Source organism: Anopheles cruzii, chromosome 3 (genome assembly GCF_943734635.1).
Source record: "Anopheles cruzii chromosome 3, idAnoCruzAS_RS32_06, whole genome shotgun sequence".
NCBI lineage: Eukaryota > Metazoa > Arthropoda > Insecta > Diptera > Culicidae > Anopheles > Anopheles cruzii.
This window is the reverse complement of record NC_069145.1, coordinates 27,928,972-27,946,672: the sequence shown is the minus strand read 5'-3', so window position 1 is coordinate 27,946,672 and position 17,701 is coordinate 27,928,972. Positions and strand designations below refer to the sequence as shown.

The 17,701-nt window shown below is 51.0% G+C and overlaps 2 protein-coding genes across 2 annotated transcripts; one reads left to right on the top strand and one right to left on the bottom strand.

Moving 5' to 3' along the window:
- Nucleotides 1-729: 729 nt before the first annotated feature.
- On the bottom strand, nucleotides 730-7,799 carry LOC128275463 (ataxin-2 homolog). Its single transcript, XM_053013967.1, has 5 exons — nucleotides 7,683-7,799; nucleotides 5,541-7,601; nucleotides 5,041-5,510; nucleotides 3,958-4,190; nucleotides 730-3,870 (listed from the first exon to the last, which is right to left on the bottom strand). Exons 1-5 carry the CDS (start codon nucleotides 7,782-7,784, stop codon nucleotides 3,404-3,406), a joined length of 3,333 nt encoding a protein of 1,110 aa, XP_052869927.1. The 5' UTR covers nucleotides 7,785-7,799; the 3' UTR covers nucleotides 730-3,403.
- Nucleotides 7,800-15,687: 7,888 nt separating this feature from the next.
- On the top strand, nucleotides 15,688-16,913 carry LOC128270145 (uncharacterized). Its single transcript, XM_053007549.1, has 2 exons — nucleotides 15,688-16,168; nucleotides 16,237-16,913. Exons 1-2 carry the CDS (start codon nucleotides 15,688-15,690, stop codon nucleotides 16,911-16,913), a joined length of 1,158 nt encoding a protein of 385 aa, XP_052863509.1.
- The last annotated feature ends 788 nt before the right edge of the window (nucleotides 16,914-17,701 follow it).

Below are 17,701 nucleotides of genomic sequence, written 5' to 3'. Positions count from 1 at the left end.
AGGTGCAGTTGTGTTGCAGCAAATGGAAAACAAATAAAAACAAAAAGAGTTGTCAACAACTGTTCAGTGTGCCCTTTGCGCGCCCTTCGTTTCGCTGGCGGGAAACGCTTTGCTCAATCTCATCACTATTTTTGTGTCGCAGTTTCTCTTCTGTCCCTTCCGTTTTTCTTCTTCTCCGTGCTGTGCTGCACTGTACAATTTGATTCTACTCCATTTTCCATCGCCCAATCTCCGCCTCGGTCTTCTGTTCCAATCGCGCTCGTTTAATGTCCAAAAGAAGCGCCCATCCTTTCGCTATTTCTGTTGAGTACGTGATCCGGTTTGGCTTCTTTTCTGCTTGTTAATTGGCCCGGCGCCAGATTCTATGTGTGCCTCTGCATATCTGCAGTAAACCCAGATGATGACCAATAATGTTGCACACCGAACAAAAGAGGCAAATGTAACTAAATGTTTGAATATTTTCGATCTCACCATGAATTCCCGTGCATGTTTGCTTTCGGAATCTCTCTCCCACTCTCTCTCTCTCTCTCTCTGTGGTTTCGCTCCAGCTGGTTTGCTCCGTGAACGCTCGCAATCTTCATGTAGCCCTTTGGATCGTGCTTTCGCCTTTCCGGTGCACCCTGTTTTGCACGCACATTTTTCAAACGATCCTTCCGTGTCTTCCGTTTGCCGAGCTTTGGGCAATGCAATTGGAGACGTACTTTTCTTCAGTTTCGCACCCGCGATCGCGATCGCGTCACTTGTGAGCCGAGTGCCGTTGCGTCTTTACTTTTTTCTCTTCCCTAGTTGCTCCTATCGATAGAACCTTGTCGTGACATGTTTAACATGTCGTTGTGTAAGTTTGAATGCGATGCGACGGCTCGTCACAACTCTGCAACACTTTGTCACTCCAGGACATTATTGTGTCCTGGTTCTTTACCGGTTCTTTCGTCTGTTTTCTTAGTAGCTTCCTTTAGCTCCCCTTTTTTCTATCGCCCGGTCTCGGGAAGCTGTAGTAACATTGGTTTGAAATTCCTATTTTGTTTCTTCTTTACCTTTGCTGATCGAAAGCATGTTTTTAAAGCACCACGGCTCGGGACTTTCTACACCACACTGCCAGAGCTTTCTTTTCTTCCCGTTTTCTACAATAGACTTTTGTGTGCTGTGTTATTTTGCTCGCGTTAGCGGCTCATTCCCATATTCTTTCTAGTGATTGCAACACTTTTATCGTTCGTTCTTCGTTTGTCTGTGCCACGTTTGCTCGGTTTTGTTTTGGGATCGAGCCGAGCACTAAGCTTGCTGGTTGATGTGTTAAGCTACGGTTACCGTGGCAACCCTTCAAAGTGTGCCGTACATTCGCACACTGCGTTAATAATGCGTGAATAGATGCACGCACGCCGTCGTTTCTGAACACGTTTTTCTTGCGCGACTGAGTATGCGCGCTCAAGGACCTCCCCGTCGTGTGCCTTCCTTTGCACTTCGCTTAGTCGTGTTTCTTTTTTATTTTTGTCTTATTTTCAATAAATTAAATTTATTGACTACTCCAACTAGCTTCACATCTTCATCGTGAACGCGATCGTCCACTCCGTCTTGCTCGATGCATTTTTGAAATTCTATTTTACAGCGCGCTCACAGTTCGGCATTCAAATTGCTTCTTAAACATGTTGTATGTGTTTGTGTCTGTTGGATTCTTCTATTTTTTTTGTTTTCGTTCATCCTATCTCACACACACACACTCTTACGCTTTCGCTCACACTATCAACCATCCATCCGCGCTAGGAGTTGTAACTGACGATCACATTCACGCACCGCGATCTCGCTCGAACCCACTGTTAAATTTGATTTATCTAATTATGAATTATAGTTAGTAAAGATGCGCGTCTCAGTGATTTGTTCTCCGGTTCGATAAGTCGCGTTCTCTAGAGCTTTTATTTTACAATTTTTCAACCTTTCCTTCTCTTTTCCCCAGCTAAAGGATATTTTTTTCGTTCCCATATGTGTGTTTTACTTTCAGCACCTTATCTGCCACCTTTCACTTGCTTCGGTGTCCTTTGCACACCTTTGTCCCCACCTGCAGGCAGGCTGCTGTTTTGGTACAAGCCGTTTAAATACACGGCAGGGTGTGCTGCTTCAACTGTGAGCAAAACGGAATACAGACAACTCCCTTCTCCCAGAGAACCGTGGGGCGGCGTGGAAGAAGGGCCAACAAATAAATGTTCTTATGTATTATGGGGTCGTAGAAGACGATTGCAATCCGCTACGCTTACTTGCTGCTTCCCCGCCCGTCCCCACTCGTAACACTATTAGTCGATGTACAATGCAGCGATCCGTCGTTGCGACAATTTCTAAAGCCCTGACACTGGTGCTTTCCTCAGGACGTTTGACTATTCCCTAAACAAGAAGCAAATTGTTCTCAATACGTCCACATGTTGGGATCTGTGCTTAACAAAGTTGCTAAACAAACAAAAAAATTACATTGCAAAGCACATTGCACTGCTCACAATGAACATTCCAGACCTCGCCTCGCCGCGATGCTCAGCAGAGAAAGCAAAAATCTGCCGTCACCTAAAACCCATGTAGCGGTCGATTACCATGTAGGCGGATTCATGATTGGTATTGAAATTGACATAAATAACGCAGGAATGTGGGCAGGAGGCTAAGGGTTGATAAAGGTTTTGCGAAACAAACCAAAAATCGTACTTTTTACAAAATCATTCCAAACCTACACGTCGCATTCTTGTCCTTGAAATACGACCACTTGCTTGTGGCTTCTCTATTTTCGATACTCGAGAGATAAGAATACCGTTACCTCCGGGTTTGTGTGTCGTGTGTTTAAAGAGATAACCTACATTTAAACACGGCTCGCTCTACGTCGCTCGTTTTGCTCGCTTTCCATTAACTCTAGCGTCCATCTTGTTCACGTTTCGTACACTTCGCTCTAGCATTTACAGTCCCACCCGCACGTGTGGGTGCAACGAATTGTTTATGTGGTATGTGTCCCTTCATTCACTCCTAGATCGGTCCGTCCGTCCTTTTGTTCCTATCTTGTGTCCACTGGTAGTGTGTGATTGATAGAAAACGAAAAAAAAACGGTTCCTTTCATGCAACGTGGCATGAATCCTTTGCATCTTTCATCTTTTCGTGGTTCATGCGTTTATGTATGTGTCTTTTTTGGTTGTTCGTCGTCTTTTACATCAACTCCCCCACGCGTTACCCACGCTTCTTCCCCGTGGGCTGTTGTCACGACACGGTGCGTTTCCCGTTAATTTTTCAGCACCTTCGCGTAGGACGGGTGTGATGGCGGCGGTTGCTGTTGTTGTTGATGATGATGCTGTTGGTGCTGGTGCTGGTGCTGCTGGTGCTGCTGTGGGTGAAGGACACCCGGTCCACCAGTGCCGGGCGGTGTGGCAGCAGAAAACTTATGCTACTGCGCCGTCGGATGCTGCGTCACGTGCATTACGTGCAGGTTCTGCTGGTGATGGTTTTGCTGCGGGGCCGACGTCATGTTCTGGTAGATCGTCGGCACGACCTGCGGTGGCGCCACGATCGGGCACACCAGGTTCGGGTAGGGCGACGGTTGCTGGTGGTGAACCTGGGCGTAGGTGGGCGGACCGCCACCGGCGGGCGATGGCTGCGGGCCCGGGTGGTACTGCTGGTGTGGCTGGCCCGGCGACGGTGTCGTCGAGGGTGGCGTCGCCGCCAGATACTGGAGCGGTGTCGGTTGCTGCGTATCGTAAATGGTGCGGTACTGCTGGTGGAATGGTGGGGCCGCCTGGAACGTTTGCGGGTGAATCGTCGGCCCGTACGGAGCGATCATCTGGATCGGGCTAGGCGCCAACAGCGGCTGGCCAGTTGCGGCCGCCACCTGTATCTGCGACGCACCGACGGGGACTAAAACCGAGAAAGGGGAACAACAACAAATAAAGACTCTCGCGAGGCGGCTCGGGAGTGAAAAGTAAAAAAAAAACGGTTACGTACAAATTTCGTTCCGGTAGCTACCTTGCCGTCCGTTCCGTATGCGGGTCGGTTGCGCCGAGTGCGGGTGCTGCTGGGCCGCCTGAGGGAATGAGGACGGATTCACCACCGTGTACTGCATCACGAACTGCTGGGGCATTACGTGCTGGGGCGGCGGTGGCGGCGGCTGGTAGGAGCCTTGCGCCAACGCCGACGGGCCCGGTGTTTGCGGTGTGTGCGGGCTAGAAGACGTGTGACTTTTCAGTGGGCGTGCGAAATAAGGATTACCATTAATGATACTTATGTTACTGTTAGTAGTGGTTGATTGGCTTGCGGTTGGTGGAACGTTAGATTTAGAAATATCGTTAATTCATTTTTACAATTGATGCATTGATGAGTGGCATGATTCGCGCGGTCAGGGCGGACACAGGTTTATGCGATTGCCGATCGTACCACGGGGTTGGCGGCAGCCGGATTGCGTGTGCGGGTTTAGGCCAGCGAGGTTCAACAAAATTTGGTTTCGCGATGCAGTTTTGTGGGCGTGTTGTTCGAATCGAAATCCAGACGCGCGCACACGCACACACACACAGACACACAGTTTTGTGAGGGTGAGATTGATGGTTGGTGGTTGGTAGAGTGATGGTTGGTGTTCGTGGTGGTGGTGGTAGAGAATGTGGGTTTTTGAAAAAGGGACATTATTAACATTAATGATGGTCAAGAATATTATGTTACGAAAGCACACGAATCCACAAAGACACACACACGGGGAAAAATGGAACCAAAGTTTGAAAGAATGGAAAGAAACAGCATGCACCGGTAACGGAAAATGAACCAAAGGGGAAGGCCAACATGCACAGGAAGGGAACAAAGGAAAAGCATGCAAAGGAGATGTTTTCTTAACGAAAAAATACGAAACTAAAATATCTAAAATGTGGTCCGATCACTATCCGTCCGTCTGTGTGAAAATATAAACATAATGTGATGGACCTCGATTGGCCGGGGTAGGGAACGGAAGCTACACGGACGCTCGCATGCAGGCAAACACACACAGGGGGACAGGGGGGCACACAGACGAGACAGCGGCGAAAGCGTTCGTTTGATACATACCGAGACGGATTGGGGGTACTCGGGCTGCGCGGTGTGAACGGCTTGGCGGCCGGGTTAAGCGTGAACACCTTTTTGGTGGCGGTACCCGGCGGTTTCGGATCCGTGGTGCCACTGTTCGCGCTGACGCCATCTGCCGACGGCGTGCTTGCGGTAGGCGGCTGAACGTTCACCGCAGAAACACCCACCCCGGCACCGGGCGGTCCCATGTTCGGCGGTTGCTGCTGGGGCACTGGTTGCTGCGGGGGAGAACCACCGACCACCACCGATTGCTGCTGGCCAGTGGGTGGCGGGGGTCCCTGCTGTTGCTGAGAACCGGGTGGTGGTGGAGGCGGTTGCTGGGCCACCATGTGCGGTGGAGGTACCATGCCTCCACCGGATGGGCCCGTCGTTTGCGAGGCCTGATTCTGCTGCTGCTGTTGCTGTTGGGTTGGCGGTGTCGTCGGCGGAGGTTCGCTGTGTTGCGACGGGATCTGCTGTAGTTTGGGTTGCTGTTGCTGCACCACCACCAGCGATGGTGGTCCATTGTCGGCCGGTGATCCGGAGTGCAGATCCTGCGGCTGTTGCTGCTGCGACGGTACCACCACGGTCGGTGGCGGCAATTGTTGTTGCTGCTGCTGCTGCGACGGCGGCGGTGGCCCCTGCTGTTGTTGTGTCGCGGGCGGCGGAGGTGGCGGCTGCTGATGCACGTTCGGCATCGGTGGTTGCTGCTGTTGTTGCGGCGGAGCCAGCTTAAAGTCTTGGCCAAATTTGCGCAGATTGTCAATCTCCATGTCCCGGTTGCGGACGACCACCGTGCGCTGGGGTTGCGGCGGTGGTGCTTGCTGTTGCTGCTGTTGCTGCTGCTGCGGGTTGCCAACTCCCATCATGGGCGGTGGAGGCATCGCCACGTGGTGCTGCTGCATCACGACTCCGTCGGGTGAGACGACGGCCGGTGGCGGCATGTGCGGAACAACGGTATGATGGGGGTGCGTCATGTGCATCGGTGGCTTGGTGGCCATGTTCTGCATCTGACCCGCTGCGGCCGCCGCCGCCAGTTGCTGTGGGTTCAGCGACGGCGGGGGCTCACTGTAGACCGGAGGAGCCGGACCACTGGCGTACTGGCGGACGGTGCGCTGCGGCAGAGGCTTCTGGTTGCTATTTACATTCATCTGCCCTCCGTCACCGTTCATTTTGTTCGCATTCATCACCGAAGGCTGCCCGTGACCCTGCTGCTGCTGGGGTTGCTGCTGGGGTGGTTGTTGCTGCTGCTGATGCTGCACGTGCCCGTAAGGCGACGGAGCCGGGTGCATCGCGTACTGCTGCGGCAGCGAAGGGTGTTGCTGCATTCCCGCTCCGGCCCCGTGTTGCTGCTGGTTGCTGGGCGTCATGGTTGACTGTTGCTGCTGCTGCTGAGGAGGCGGCGGTTGCTGCTGATGCTGCTGTTGCTGGGGTGAGCTTTGTTGGTGCTGCTGTTGGTTTATCATTGGCCCGTAGCTGTTCTTGTGTGGCGGAGGAGCTTGAGGACTCGGCGGTGGCGGTTGCTGCTGCTGTTGTTGTTGCTGCTGTTGTTGTTGTTGCTGTTGCTGCTGCGAGGAAGGAACAGCAACCGGCGGGCCGTTATTGTTGCTATTACTGTTGTTGGGCAGCGGAGGCGGTGTGCTTCTAACCAATTTACCACCCTGGCCCGGTTTGCGGATACCCGGAGCAATGTACTTCTGTTGCCTGGTGTTCGAGGGCATGGTGGTGGTAGAGGACGCCGCCGCCGTCGCCGCACTGTTCGTATTGTTATTGTTGCTGTTAGCTGTCGTCGTATTCGTGTTGTTCGCTAAATTGTTACTATTATTACTACTGTGTGCACCGATGCTGTTGCTGCTACTGCTGCTTGCACTGCTGCTGCTGCTGCTGCTGATGCTGTTCGAGTTTTTATCGTTCAGAGCGCCGCTACCGCCGCCGCCACTGCTATTGACACTGCCACCACCGCCGGCCGGCTGCGTGGCCGTTCCGGCAGCCGCACCACCACTCGGCAACGGACTGACGTTCGGGCGAACTACGGCAGCAAACGCCGCTTCCTCGTCACCGTTCTCGACGTCGATGCGCTCCTTGTAGACCGGATTGTTTTCGATCTCGTTCGCAATCTTTTCCGCCTCCTGCTCCTGCACCTTAAACTCTTCGCTGTCGCGCTTCTGGATCTGGACCGTGTAGCCGGACAGCGATTGGTCGAACGTCGAGTGCAGCCCGTAGATCGTCTCGTTCTTGCGGAACATATCATTCACATCCCACCCGTCCGCGGTCGCGTCCAGCTCGAGGCTGTGGTCGCCGTGATCGCCATTCAAACCGCTGCCGCCGCTTGCGTCCCACGGTTCGAGCTCCCGGTCCTCTAGCCAGCTCGTACCGTTGCACCGCGAGATGGCCGTGTCGGTTTTGAACGTGTCCCGCGTGGCGTATTCCGGATCCACGTCCTTCGCCGCGATCGTCACAATATCGTTCGGCTTGAAGATCAACCGCTCGACGAACGTTTCGACAATGATTTTCGTCTTCTGATCCGGTCCTACCTCAACGCGATGGGCCATTTCCAGCACAATCTAATGGAAGAAAGAACAGCGCTTTAGGACGGGCCGGACCACCAGGCTTTTGCCTGATGCCAGATGCATGCCGTGTCTCACCTGGAACTGTGACGAGAACGTCCGGAACACTCCTTCGTATATGTGCCCGGCTGGTGTTTGGATTTGCACAACATTGCCGACGTGTGATGTGGCCGCATGCATAAATGGGGGATTGTTGTAAATGCCATCCGCTTGAATCGATCGCTGCCTCTGGGTCCTGGCCATGTATAGGGAAGTATAGAGAGAGAGCGCAAAAGTTAGTCAAAACCAATATTAACTCTGTACGAATGGAGAAAAGGTAGGCTTGTGTTCGTACACCAAAATATTATAACTTTAATAACGATTAATGGAACATACTGCCTACAGTGAGCAAGTGTTTAAATAAATATTAATAAACAAAAATATATAATTGGTAGGTTTTTTTTCTAAAATAATCTAAACTTCCCATCGCGCTCACAGATAAGAAACCTTCCAAACACAAAAGGGTGCTGATCTTTTAACAAAAGATTGAATATAAAAAATCGATTATCTTAGTGGCGCGATGGTGGGCCACAAATCTTGCGGTAAACAAGTATTTATCAGCTACAACGCAATAGAAACGGCACCCGTGGGCACAACAAAGTGAATCACGATCGGCGGAAGGTCAATGTACCGGCAGATAATTGTGGTGTGCCATCGTGACGACGGCGGTGGTTGCAGGACACACAGAATATCACAGATGCTGCTCCTCGGCCATTCAAAAAACTTGTTCGAAATGCCAATTTGACTAAATACCGCGCGTTTTGTCCATACTTTGCGCGTCACTGGAACTGTTGTGGCAGGCCGTCGCCCAGTGCAGTTTCGTCCCCGTGTGCCAATTGGGTGCAGCGCAAAACTTACGAAGCTACGCACCACTCATTCACGCAGCCACGCGGAACAACCGAAGAAATGGCGAAAATTGTGTGCATCTGTCGATGTCGGTGTACATGGTTTCCGTATTAAGTCAACGGACAACGGACGGAACACCACTAGTTTAACTATTTGCTTCACTGTTTGCGAAATAAAGGGGTACGTTTGCACGTCCTTGCTCGCAACGGCGCTGCGAACACGCGACTCTATTCACACGCATCGTCGTCATACTTTCGTCGGAAGTCGATAATAATAACACCGCGAATCCCCGGCCGCCATTTGTGCTATTGTTTTTTTTAAACTTCCTCTCACGCATACACACGCGCAGCTTGATGGGTGATGGAAATTATTTGCTCCCAGTCCTATACAGATTCGCACACTTCGGCTCGGATGCTAGAACTCACGCATACGCGCACGTGTGGAAACGTGTGCCGCTCCAGCCACAGCGAGTGAGTGGTCCGATGTTGCGTTCAAAGGACGAAAGTAGCATCCCGAAAAATGTGCAACGATTCGAGCGACATCGTCACAGGAGGCGGTGCGTGCACGATGGGGAAACCGCGACTTGATTTGCTATTTCAACACAAGAATTTACACACCCTAATCCGAGCAAGCGATGCTGGAAATAATGGCACTTGTTGTGACCGACCGAAATACCCCGTTCACAGGTTTATCCGCGTTTCACGGCAATCGCTTAAAGCTACACCACTGCTGCCACTGCGCTTCTGCTGCTGATGCACTTGCCACCGTGGACTCGTGGACTAAAGGAATTCGCTTTCAACACACGGACGCTGCCCGCTTGAGAGAGTGTAATGAGAATGAGAACATAAATCACCAGCAACACCAGACGGCGACGACGACGGCGGCCCTGTCTCAAGATGCCCGTCTCTGCCTGCACAAAATCCGGCTTAACCGGCAACTCTAATTGAACTCCGCGACCGCGTGGCACGGTCGTCTTCACATAACACTTTCGTTCGCGACAAGAGAAAATCCTTGCGTGCGCGGCCGAAACAAAGCATTTCTTTCCGCCTTTTTTTTGTCTTTCACTGCAGAGTAAGGAAATCAAAACTAAATATACATTTCGACTATTGGCCCTCGCCGTTTTGGTACGCCATGCGTTACGCGCACATCGGCAGAGACCACCGCCACGCCGCCCCGGGGCGACGCATAATTGTCATTCTTTCCCACAAAAACCGCTACATCGGTGGGCTATTTATTTTTACCCTCTTTCCCCCCCGCCTGGGGGAACGTCCGCCAGGGATTGTGTGTGTTCGAAACAAAAAGAAAAATTCCGATTGGTACCCTCTACAGTTGTCGACGGACGACGGAACGAACAAAGGCAACGAATTTTCCAGCACCGCAGCAGGCTGGAGGTTAAATTCAGCCCTCAGAAGAGGATATTGAAATGCAGCGACACGACTACTAGGATCACACATTTGCGGTAACGTCCGAAAATGTATGCAAAACTTTGGGAGGGCGACACAGCACTGCAGAAACTATCGCGAACCAACCACCAGTGGTTTGGGTGTGGAACAGTGTGGCCATTCCTTGCTGTACACATGGAAAGGATGCAATTTCCCTTTATGCTCTACGCAACTTGTCTCTCTCTCTCTCTCTTTCTCTCGTTTATCTATCTTTTACTTGCGCGGAACGTCTGGCCGTTCTCTACTGCAGGGATCGACGCTCCTTGTTCGACAGAAAAGGGATAAAGAGGACGACAGGACACACGGCCACCGATTTTCACCGGAAAATGGATGAAATTTTCTCCCATCAATATCTCACACACTTTGGTGCTGGCAAAGAAAATGGGGTCACACAGGCGGGCACCACCATCGAGGAGGCCTTTTCGCAGTTCCGAAGGAACCGTAACCGGAGAGACCACTAACAAGCTACAAATAATCTTCCGAACCACACGGCAGCAGTCCACTTTTCACGCAGCAATGCCACTTTGTTTCGGGGACACGGCACACGGCACTTTTCCTCCACAATTCCCGGTTCAGTTCGGGGTCCGTTCGAAGCGAAAAGTACGATACTGTCACTGGGTAAATTATGCTACGGCTACGGCGAAGGAAAGCTGCATAATTCGTGACCGGTCGCGGCTACTAGTGTCGGTGCGCGCCCGACACGACCGCAGCCAGAGTGTGGCAATCGAGTGAAACTCCCCGGCACCGACTTGTTCGCGGTCGGTTCGCGACTCGGATCTCGTCCTGTCTCGCCCGAGAGCCGTCAGTCCGCTCGGTTCCGCTCAATGGGGGAGCCCTTTCGAATGTATATCGTATGTTCGCGATGAGTGACGTTATCTCTTTGGCACCTTCCGATAGTTTCTTCTTCACGATCTTCAACAACCAAAGAGAGAGAGAGAGAGAGAAGAAGAGCACAGCGTAGTGTTTACTGTTGAGCGTTGGTCAGGACAGCGTCGACTACCGGTCACGAGTCAGCGGAGCGATGTTTGGGTTAAACAAAAAGCATTGCTGCGCTCTTGTTGGCAACGGTTGCAGACTCTTTTTTGGTGCGAAATTCCCAGAGTAATTCCACGAGCGAATTACTCTGGGCCCGAAAACCAAACTCTCTCCTTGCAACATTGCACACTCCGAACGAGTTTTCCGAAGCCACGGTGCCCGTCGTCTGTCATCGTCAACCAGATGGCCGAGACGCCATGCTGGACACCGCCGGACGGGGCATTGTGTTCACCCCGTTGCCGTCGGGAAGAAAGTGTAGTTGAAGGGGCGCGGCAGGCGCAATGGAAATTCAATCAATAAAGAAGAGGGAGGAAAACTTGACACGCACACAACGCGGGGCTAGGGCGAGCTTTTCCCGAGCGAAGCGGCCGCAGACATTGTGTTGTGTTGATGAACGAGAGAGCGCGACCAAAACCCGCCGACCCGTCTCTAGCGTCATTCCTAGAAAAGGGGTTGCACGAACGAACCCGCGGTGGTGTGCGTGTAGATGCCAAAAGCGGTGCGATTTTCAGGACGCATGTATCAGCTCACTAACACCATCGCGAATCCACGCTCTTATCCGCGAGTGGCATGATTTTATTAGCGGACTTGCATCAGCAGTGAGTTTGGAGTATTGGTGCTCACGTCGTCGTCCTGCCGTGTGGCCATAGTTGCACCTTGCGTTAGTGAATGGGAGTGGAAAAACAAACCAACCTCTACCCTTTCCTTCCTTCCGTAATCTGTGGCCGCCTGCTGCTTAAGCCTTCTTTTAACTCAGTGCAACACTCAATGAATTTCCCATTCAAAGGTGAGCCGCGAGATGATACTGCTGGCAACGAGGATGATGGTTAGTGATTGATGCCGGTGCACTCTGTGGCATTTTTGCGAAAACCGTTCCGTACAACCTTTGAGAAACAAACACCGGGAGTGCATTTTGGCAGTCTGCCGCCAACGGTAGATCTTTTACGGGTGCAACGAAACTCTAATACTGCCCGCCGGTCAATATTCTCGCGGTGGGAATGCTGATAATGTCACGAAATAAATCGCATTTTATTAGGTTAACCTGTCACGGCTAATTAAGTGGACTAGGCTAAGGTTAAATATTCCATTAGCATCATGCGTGTCCTGAGAATGACGTGAACTGTGATCGTGTGATTGGCAGCGCTCTGTCGATGGATTTATCTAATTTCATACACGAAACTTTGCTATCCATCGAAATAGTACAAATATCGAATGGAATTGCTAGAAGTATATGTGCCCCAGGTTGAAGAATGAGCGCAAGAATCAGACGCTGCGTATGACGCAATCAAATACCGACTTAGCGTAACGTGATTGAAAGAAACCCCTTTTAAGAGAACTGAAGATCGCGTCAATGATGGCTTTTCTCGTATTAATTTACCACCACGCAGAATTGTATTTGATAAACTGAACTTAACGATCGTAGCGATCTTTAAACGTTATGACATTTTGAAAAACATTTGCTGAAATATCCTGATTGGATACACCGGATGACTCATACGCTAAAGATAACTGAAGCATTTGCATAAGGGTGCACACGAATGACTAACTGCGTTGCTGCTCATATCGGCAACACATGATTCTGCGAATGGTCTTCATTGTTGGTCATCTCCAAGAAGATCACCTCAACACGATCCTTCATGAGGGGCACAAACAGACGCAAAAGCGGAAACGATAATGATAGCAAAAACAAAGTACGCTACGCCTGGCTTACCTGGCTGGCCCGGGCCGAGTTTTGTTGCGCTTGCTCATATCGCTGTCGTCCGAGCGGCTCAAGGAGGAGCCTTCTCTATGGCTTCGCGTCGGGACTGGAATTTTGACGTCGGTTATCCGTGCTCCGGAGATTGCCCTCCGTTAGCGGCTTGCGATGATTGCGCGCGCGCGTCTAGTGATACGCAACTCAAGAGGGCCGCAGATGCTGCGAATGTGGCGGCGGAAAGTCTTTTCTTAAGCGCACTTACTGAGGGGCCCCCGGGCTTCTTCTTATTTTCTCTCTCGAGCTTTTCTCTTCCGGTTGCCGGACGAACTTCGTGTGACGCGCGTTCAGCACTTGCAATGCTCACTTATATACATGTACATACGGACGCTTGCACACACACACACACCCACACACATTCATACACGGAGGCACGTGCGATCCGAGCGCAATGTAACACTCTTTTCTTCGCTGGCGCTGAAACTCGTGATGCACTTGACGCACGCTTCCGTTTCGGCCGCCTCTGCTAGCCACCACCACCAGCACCACACCGCTCGGAACCGCTTGAACCGGCCACCGATGGCCGCACGTCGTCTCGGGGAACGCTCAATTCCTTTCCACGCTATCGCAAAGCCTACTGCCGCCGTTTCGCGTACTCGCCGTACCTAGGAAGAGGGAAATCTTTTATGTAACCAACGCACCGAGCCGCCGTAATGCGCTATGCTCGTTGCCGTGGCAAATATATCGCCGCCGCACACTACGCTACGTAGTGTTATGCTGCTGCTGCCGCTGTGTGCTGCTTTTTGCTCTCTGTCACTTTGACGCGCGCCAAGACTTTCCCCGTGGTCCGTCCGTATGGTTCGGTTGGGTCGCGTTGGCCTGTGGCTGATTGTTGCCCCTCTGCTAGTTTGGCGTGCAACTAAAACACACACACACAAACATGCCCGCGAACGAACAACGCAGCGAGAGCCGCCGCCACGATGATGGTAGGTCCGCCGTGTCTAGGGACTAATGTTGCTTTTCTGCCCTTTGATAGGGAACCATGATCATCGGCGCAAAGAACTCCCGTCGTTCGGATCGTGGCGATTTGGCAGCAAAAGCCTTGGTGAACTAGCGCTGGGCCTACGATTCGCGGCGCTGATGGCGATTGCCCCACAACCGCGTAACTACACGCAGTGCTGGATTAGGCGCACTTTAAAGATAAATCAGTTAGAAACTACCACGTTCCGAGGTCAAATCGGTTTTGCGTTCTGTTTCTTTGCGAGAAAATATTCGCGCTTCTTGCTAATCCACGGTGACCGCTTTGTTTGGCAGTCCCTTCTTCGCCTGGGGGTGGGGGGCCCCGGGGGGGGTAGATGCGGGACGCGAACGATGAATCAGCGAATAGACATCATCACAGGATACGTTCGGAGGGCCTCGAGGGCGGATCGGTGCACCCCATAGGAGATAATGACCAGTTGGCCAAACAACAGTCTCGGGCAGGATCAACAATTGCGTTTCGCGGTTCACGGTAGCAGCACGCACTTTCAACACACACACACACGTTGGCACGCGAAAGTCACGGAAACGACAGCTCCACTGCGAAATGGTGGTGTACCCGTGGGAGAGCGAAATCTTGGCGAGGAGTCCAGTGTCTAACCAATGCACGGGATGCGGGGTTTCGGTCCACTCTGGCCGGAAAGCGAACGGGGCTGCACCTTTCTCTCCGCCGACGGTTCTCGTTGCGGGTCGAATGCGCCTAAATTTCGCGAGGTTTCGATACGATTGCGACAATACGAAGACTCTATGATACAAGAGTTGGCTGCTACGATGCCAAAAAACGGAGGAATGATGAAAGGCTTCGGAGTGGCTGGGTTTCTTTTCTTCGGCCGCAAGCGTGCTTTCCATGTGTGTGTGAGTGTCCGCGTGAGTGACTGTGTGTTTGATTTTGTTTGGCTACGGACTTCCCGGCTGTCATTCTGTTCCGTGATCTTTTGCTTCGCAACACTTTTTTCGCATATTCGCAGCTAACGAAGGCACGTATTGCGTTTTCACACGAGTCCAGAAGCTTATACTACGCCATCTGCCAAGGAACACTCCCGTGCAACCGAATCCTTAACGGAAGAAAATTGCCTGTTCACCTACAAACGGTCGGTGCGAACGCGGAGCGAAAGTGGATCTTCGTGGCGCCGGATTATGTGGTTCTGTTGGCATGGGAAATGGAATAGATTCGTGATGGAATGAGACTGATTTTCACCGAGCTTGAACGGATAAAAATGCAGGCTCGGAATTACGGCCAGTTACCCTAGAGTTTAGTAAACAACGAAAATAGACAACATGAAACAAACCTCAATACACTTGGCCAAGCGATGCTGAACCGTCGAGTATAAACAAGCAAAATGACTCGCTCAAGCCACTCACGGAACGTCATCATGTTCGAAAAGAGATGTGATGTTCGAAAATTTTATCGTGAGGGGAACATTTTCGAACAAAACTTGGAACAACCACAAACTGATGACTATTAAAAACTAAACGAAAAACAAAAACAAATTTAACTCCATAATACATAATACACAATAGTAAATATGAGATGCTTTCATCAATGCCTCTTTTCCATTTCCTCTATTACAGCTGCAATTTTTGTTATGTTTAAAATTAATTCATTGTGCAATACACATTGATGCGTTAAATGTTGGCCACTTAATCTATTTAGTTTCGATAACAGATTGAATACTTTATTAATTTAAGCGGCTTTGTAGTTCTAAAACTGCATGTCGGGAGCTCCAAAATGGCATATATTTGGGCGTCCAGATAACAAAATCAAACTCCGAAAGGTTTCGGTTGGCATTGCGGCAGTTCTACACACTGCGCACATCTCAGAGCGCCCACAAAAAAAATACAATATTTGAAGCGCGATACGCCTTTCGTGTGTTTCGAACGCATGCCCGCCAAGGGGATGGGGCCGTTATCGCACTACAACATACGCGCCAAGCGGACAAAGACGATTTGAGACGAGCGTAAATCAAATTTTCCTTCAATTGATGAGAAAATGCAATCACGCGTAAAGCTCCGATCCTGTGGCGCGAATGCAGCTGGCATTGTGCCGCCCTCGGTAGTGCTATCCGAAATGGCTCCGCGAGTAGTTCGGTCACAGAAAACCGACCACAAACTTGAGAGCAGCTTTGAGGACCTCAAAGCTGCTATCGATAAATTGAACCCCTCGGAAAGTGACTTGTACGCTATTTTCGCTCCTGTTAGAGCGTGCCTTTGGCGGCGATTGCTTTTAAAGTGGTTTAAAGTTGCGATAGGCTGTGTGGTTGCGGGAATGGTAATCTATTACGTGCCGACGGTTAATTGGCACGTAACCGCCGTCGGTCGTTTGCTCATGATCGAGCTTCTCCCCTTCTGGGACTGGACACCACTGTACCGTTCGAAGTGTTTAATTTCGAAAACGACCGCAGATCCCGCTCCGAGTAAATCCGAATCGCTACGTTTGCTATCCGACGATTGCATGGTTTGCGATAATCTGGGTGAGTAATGTAGAGAGGGCACAGGATTTCTTTTGGGTTAATTTAATTTTGTTTTCCGCGCATTTCAGCTTCCATACCGATGCGGGAAAACGTTAGCTATGAAAGTTTGTTCCGCCACCATCTTATGCGTCAGATTCCGATCATCGTACCAGACGGGCAGCCGAGGTGGGAAGAACACGAACGATACGATGGCAATTGGAGCCGATTCCTGGCCGACGTCGAAGACCTACTGCTCAGCAATCCGTGTGACCTTCAAACCAATCTCCTGTTCAAACCGTCCACCGCGAAACCTTCTGCCTTGGCGCGAATGGTGGACCTACTGGCGCGTGATACTGAGCGGAAGGAATCGAAGGATAGCGTCGGCGGTTGGTTCGTACAGTTTCGCAACTGTGCACTGCGAACCGTGAAGAAGACGAGGATCATGTTCCGGAAACCGTACTTCTACGCCGCCCATTGGGAATCACCGTTCACGAGCTGGTTTCTGCTATCGGCAGGCTACGGTGGGGCGCGAGAAATTCGCCCCAACATGGCAGGACTGGTGATCGTGAGTCAGCTTCGATCCGCGCTGAATGTGACGCTGGAACCCCGCTACGAATGTGAGGCCCGGTGTCGTACGGTACGGCTGGTGTTGCAGGAACGACACTCGTTGCTGTTCTCCACAACGCTGTGGAGCTTCAGCTACTCTCCGTCGCAACTGAACCGGGCATCGGTTACGTTTGTCAGCGAGACGTACGACGATGTGTGAGCCATGTGGGGTCCTGACTTCGGCCTCGCTCACGATTTCCGGAACGTTTAGTTCAATTTCTTTCGATGCGCCCAACCAATAAACACTCGCCCTCCGGGGTTCGACTCAGTAATGTTTAGTTGATTTATTCACATTATTGGTTCCCAGTGTATTTATCAGCTATGTTGTTTCATGTCATAACATTTGTATTATCTTAACAATCATTGCACTCGGTTCGATTCGTTCGCCATACCGTTCGCTCCGAGCCCGGTTCGGTCTGAGGTGTTCACGGAGATGGAAAGGACAGTGTGGTACCGCCGGACACATTGCTAACGAGTGTGCAACACCTGGGCACGCCACTACGTTTCGTTTTAGCCCTTCGTTTTTTTTTTCTTGTTAATCTGGAGAGTGTATAGTTATATGACCCTTTTTCTAGCCCCTGTGCGTCAAAAGTTTGAATAGCGAAAAATCGAAACTGGAGGCTCCTAGGAGGAGAACATTTGAACAAAATGGAATGAAGCTCGTGTTGGTTCTTGTTCGGTTCAAGTTTCGCGCCGATTAGTGTTACATCCATGTGTGTTTATGTGTGTGTGTTGTTGTGGTTTTTGTGTTTGTTTAGATCGTGTTAGCTTAGAAAACTCGGATTAAATTTTGGTTTTTGAAGTAAGCCCAAGCATAATCGATCGACCAGAGCATTGCTGTTAGCGCCTCGAGAAGCTTGATCACTTCGTCCCTTCGCCTCGTAAGCCTTGTTTTGTTTTCTTCTCTCTCTTTCGTACGTAAGCTATCGTGGCGTATGGTTAGATTCT

Excerpts from the sequence above, each read along its gene's own strand:
- LOC128275463 (XM_053013967.1), bottom strand. The coding sequence starts at position 7,784 with ATGCATGCGGCCACATCACACGTCGGCAATGTTGTGCAAATCCAAACA. Across the intron at positions 7,602-7,682 it reads CGTTCTCGTCACAGTTCCAG|ATTGTGCTGGAAATGGCCCA; the intron begins GTGAGACACGGC and ends TTCTTCCATTAG. Across the intron at positions 3,871-3,957 it reads TAGCTACCGGAACGAAATTT|TCCCCGTCGGTGCGTCGCAG; the intron begins GTACGTAACCGT and ends TCTCGGTTTTAG.
- LOC128270145 (XM_053007549.1), top strand. The coding sequence starts at position 15,688 with ATGCAATCACGCGTAAAGCTCCGATCCTGTGGCGCGAATGCAGCTGGC. Across the intron at positions 16,169-16,236 it reads CATGGTTTGCGATAATCTGG|CTTCCATACCGATGCGGGAA; the intron begins GTGAGTAATGTA and ends CGCGCATTTCAG.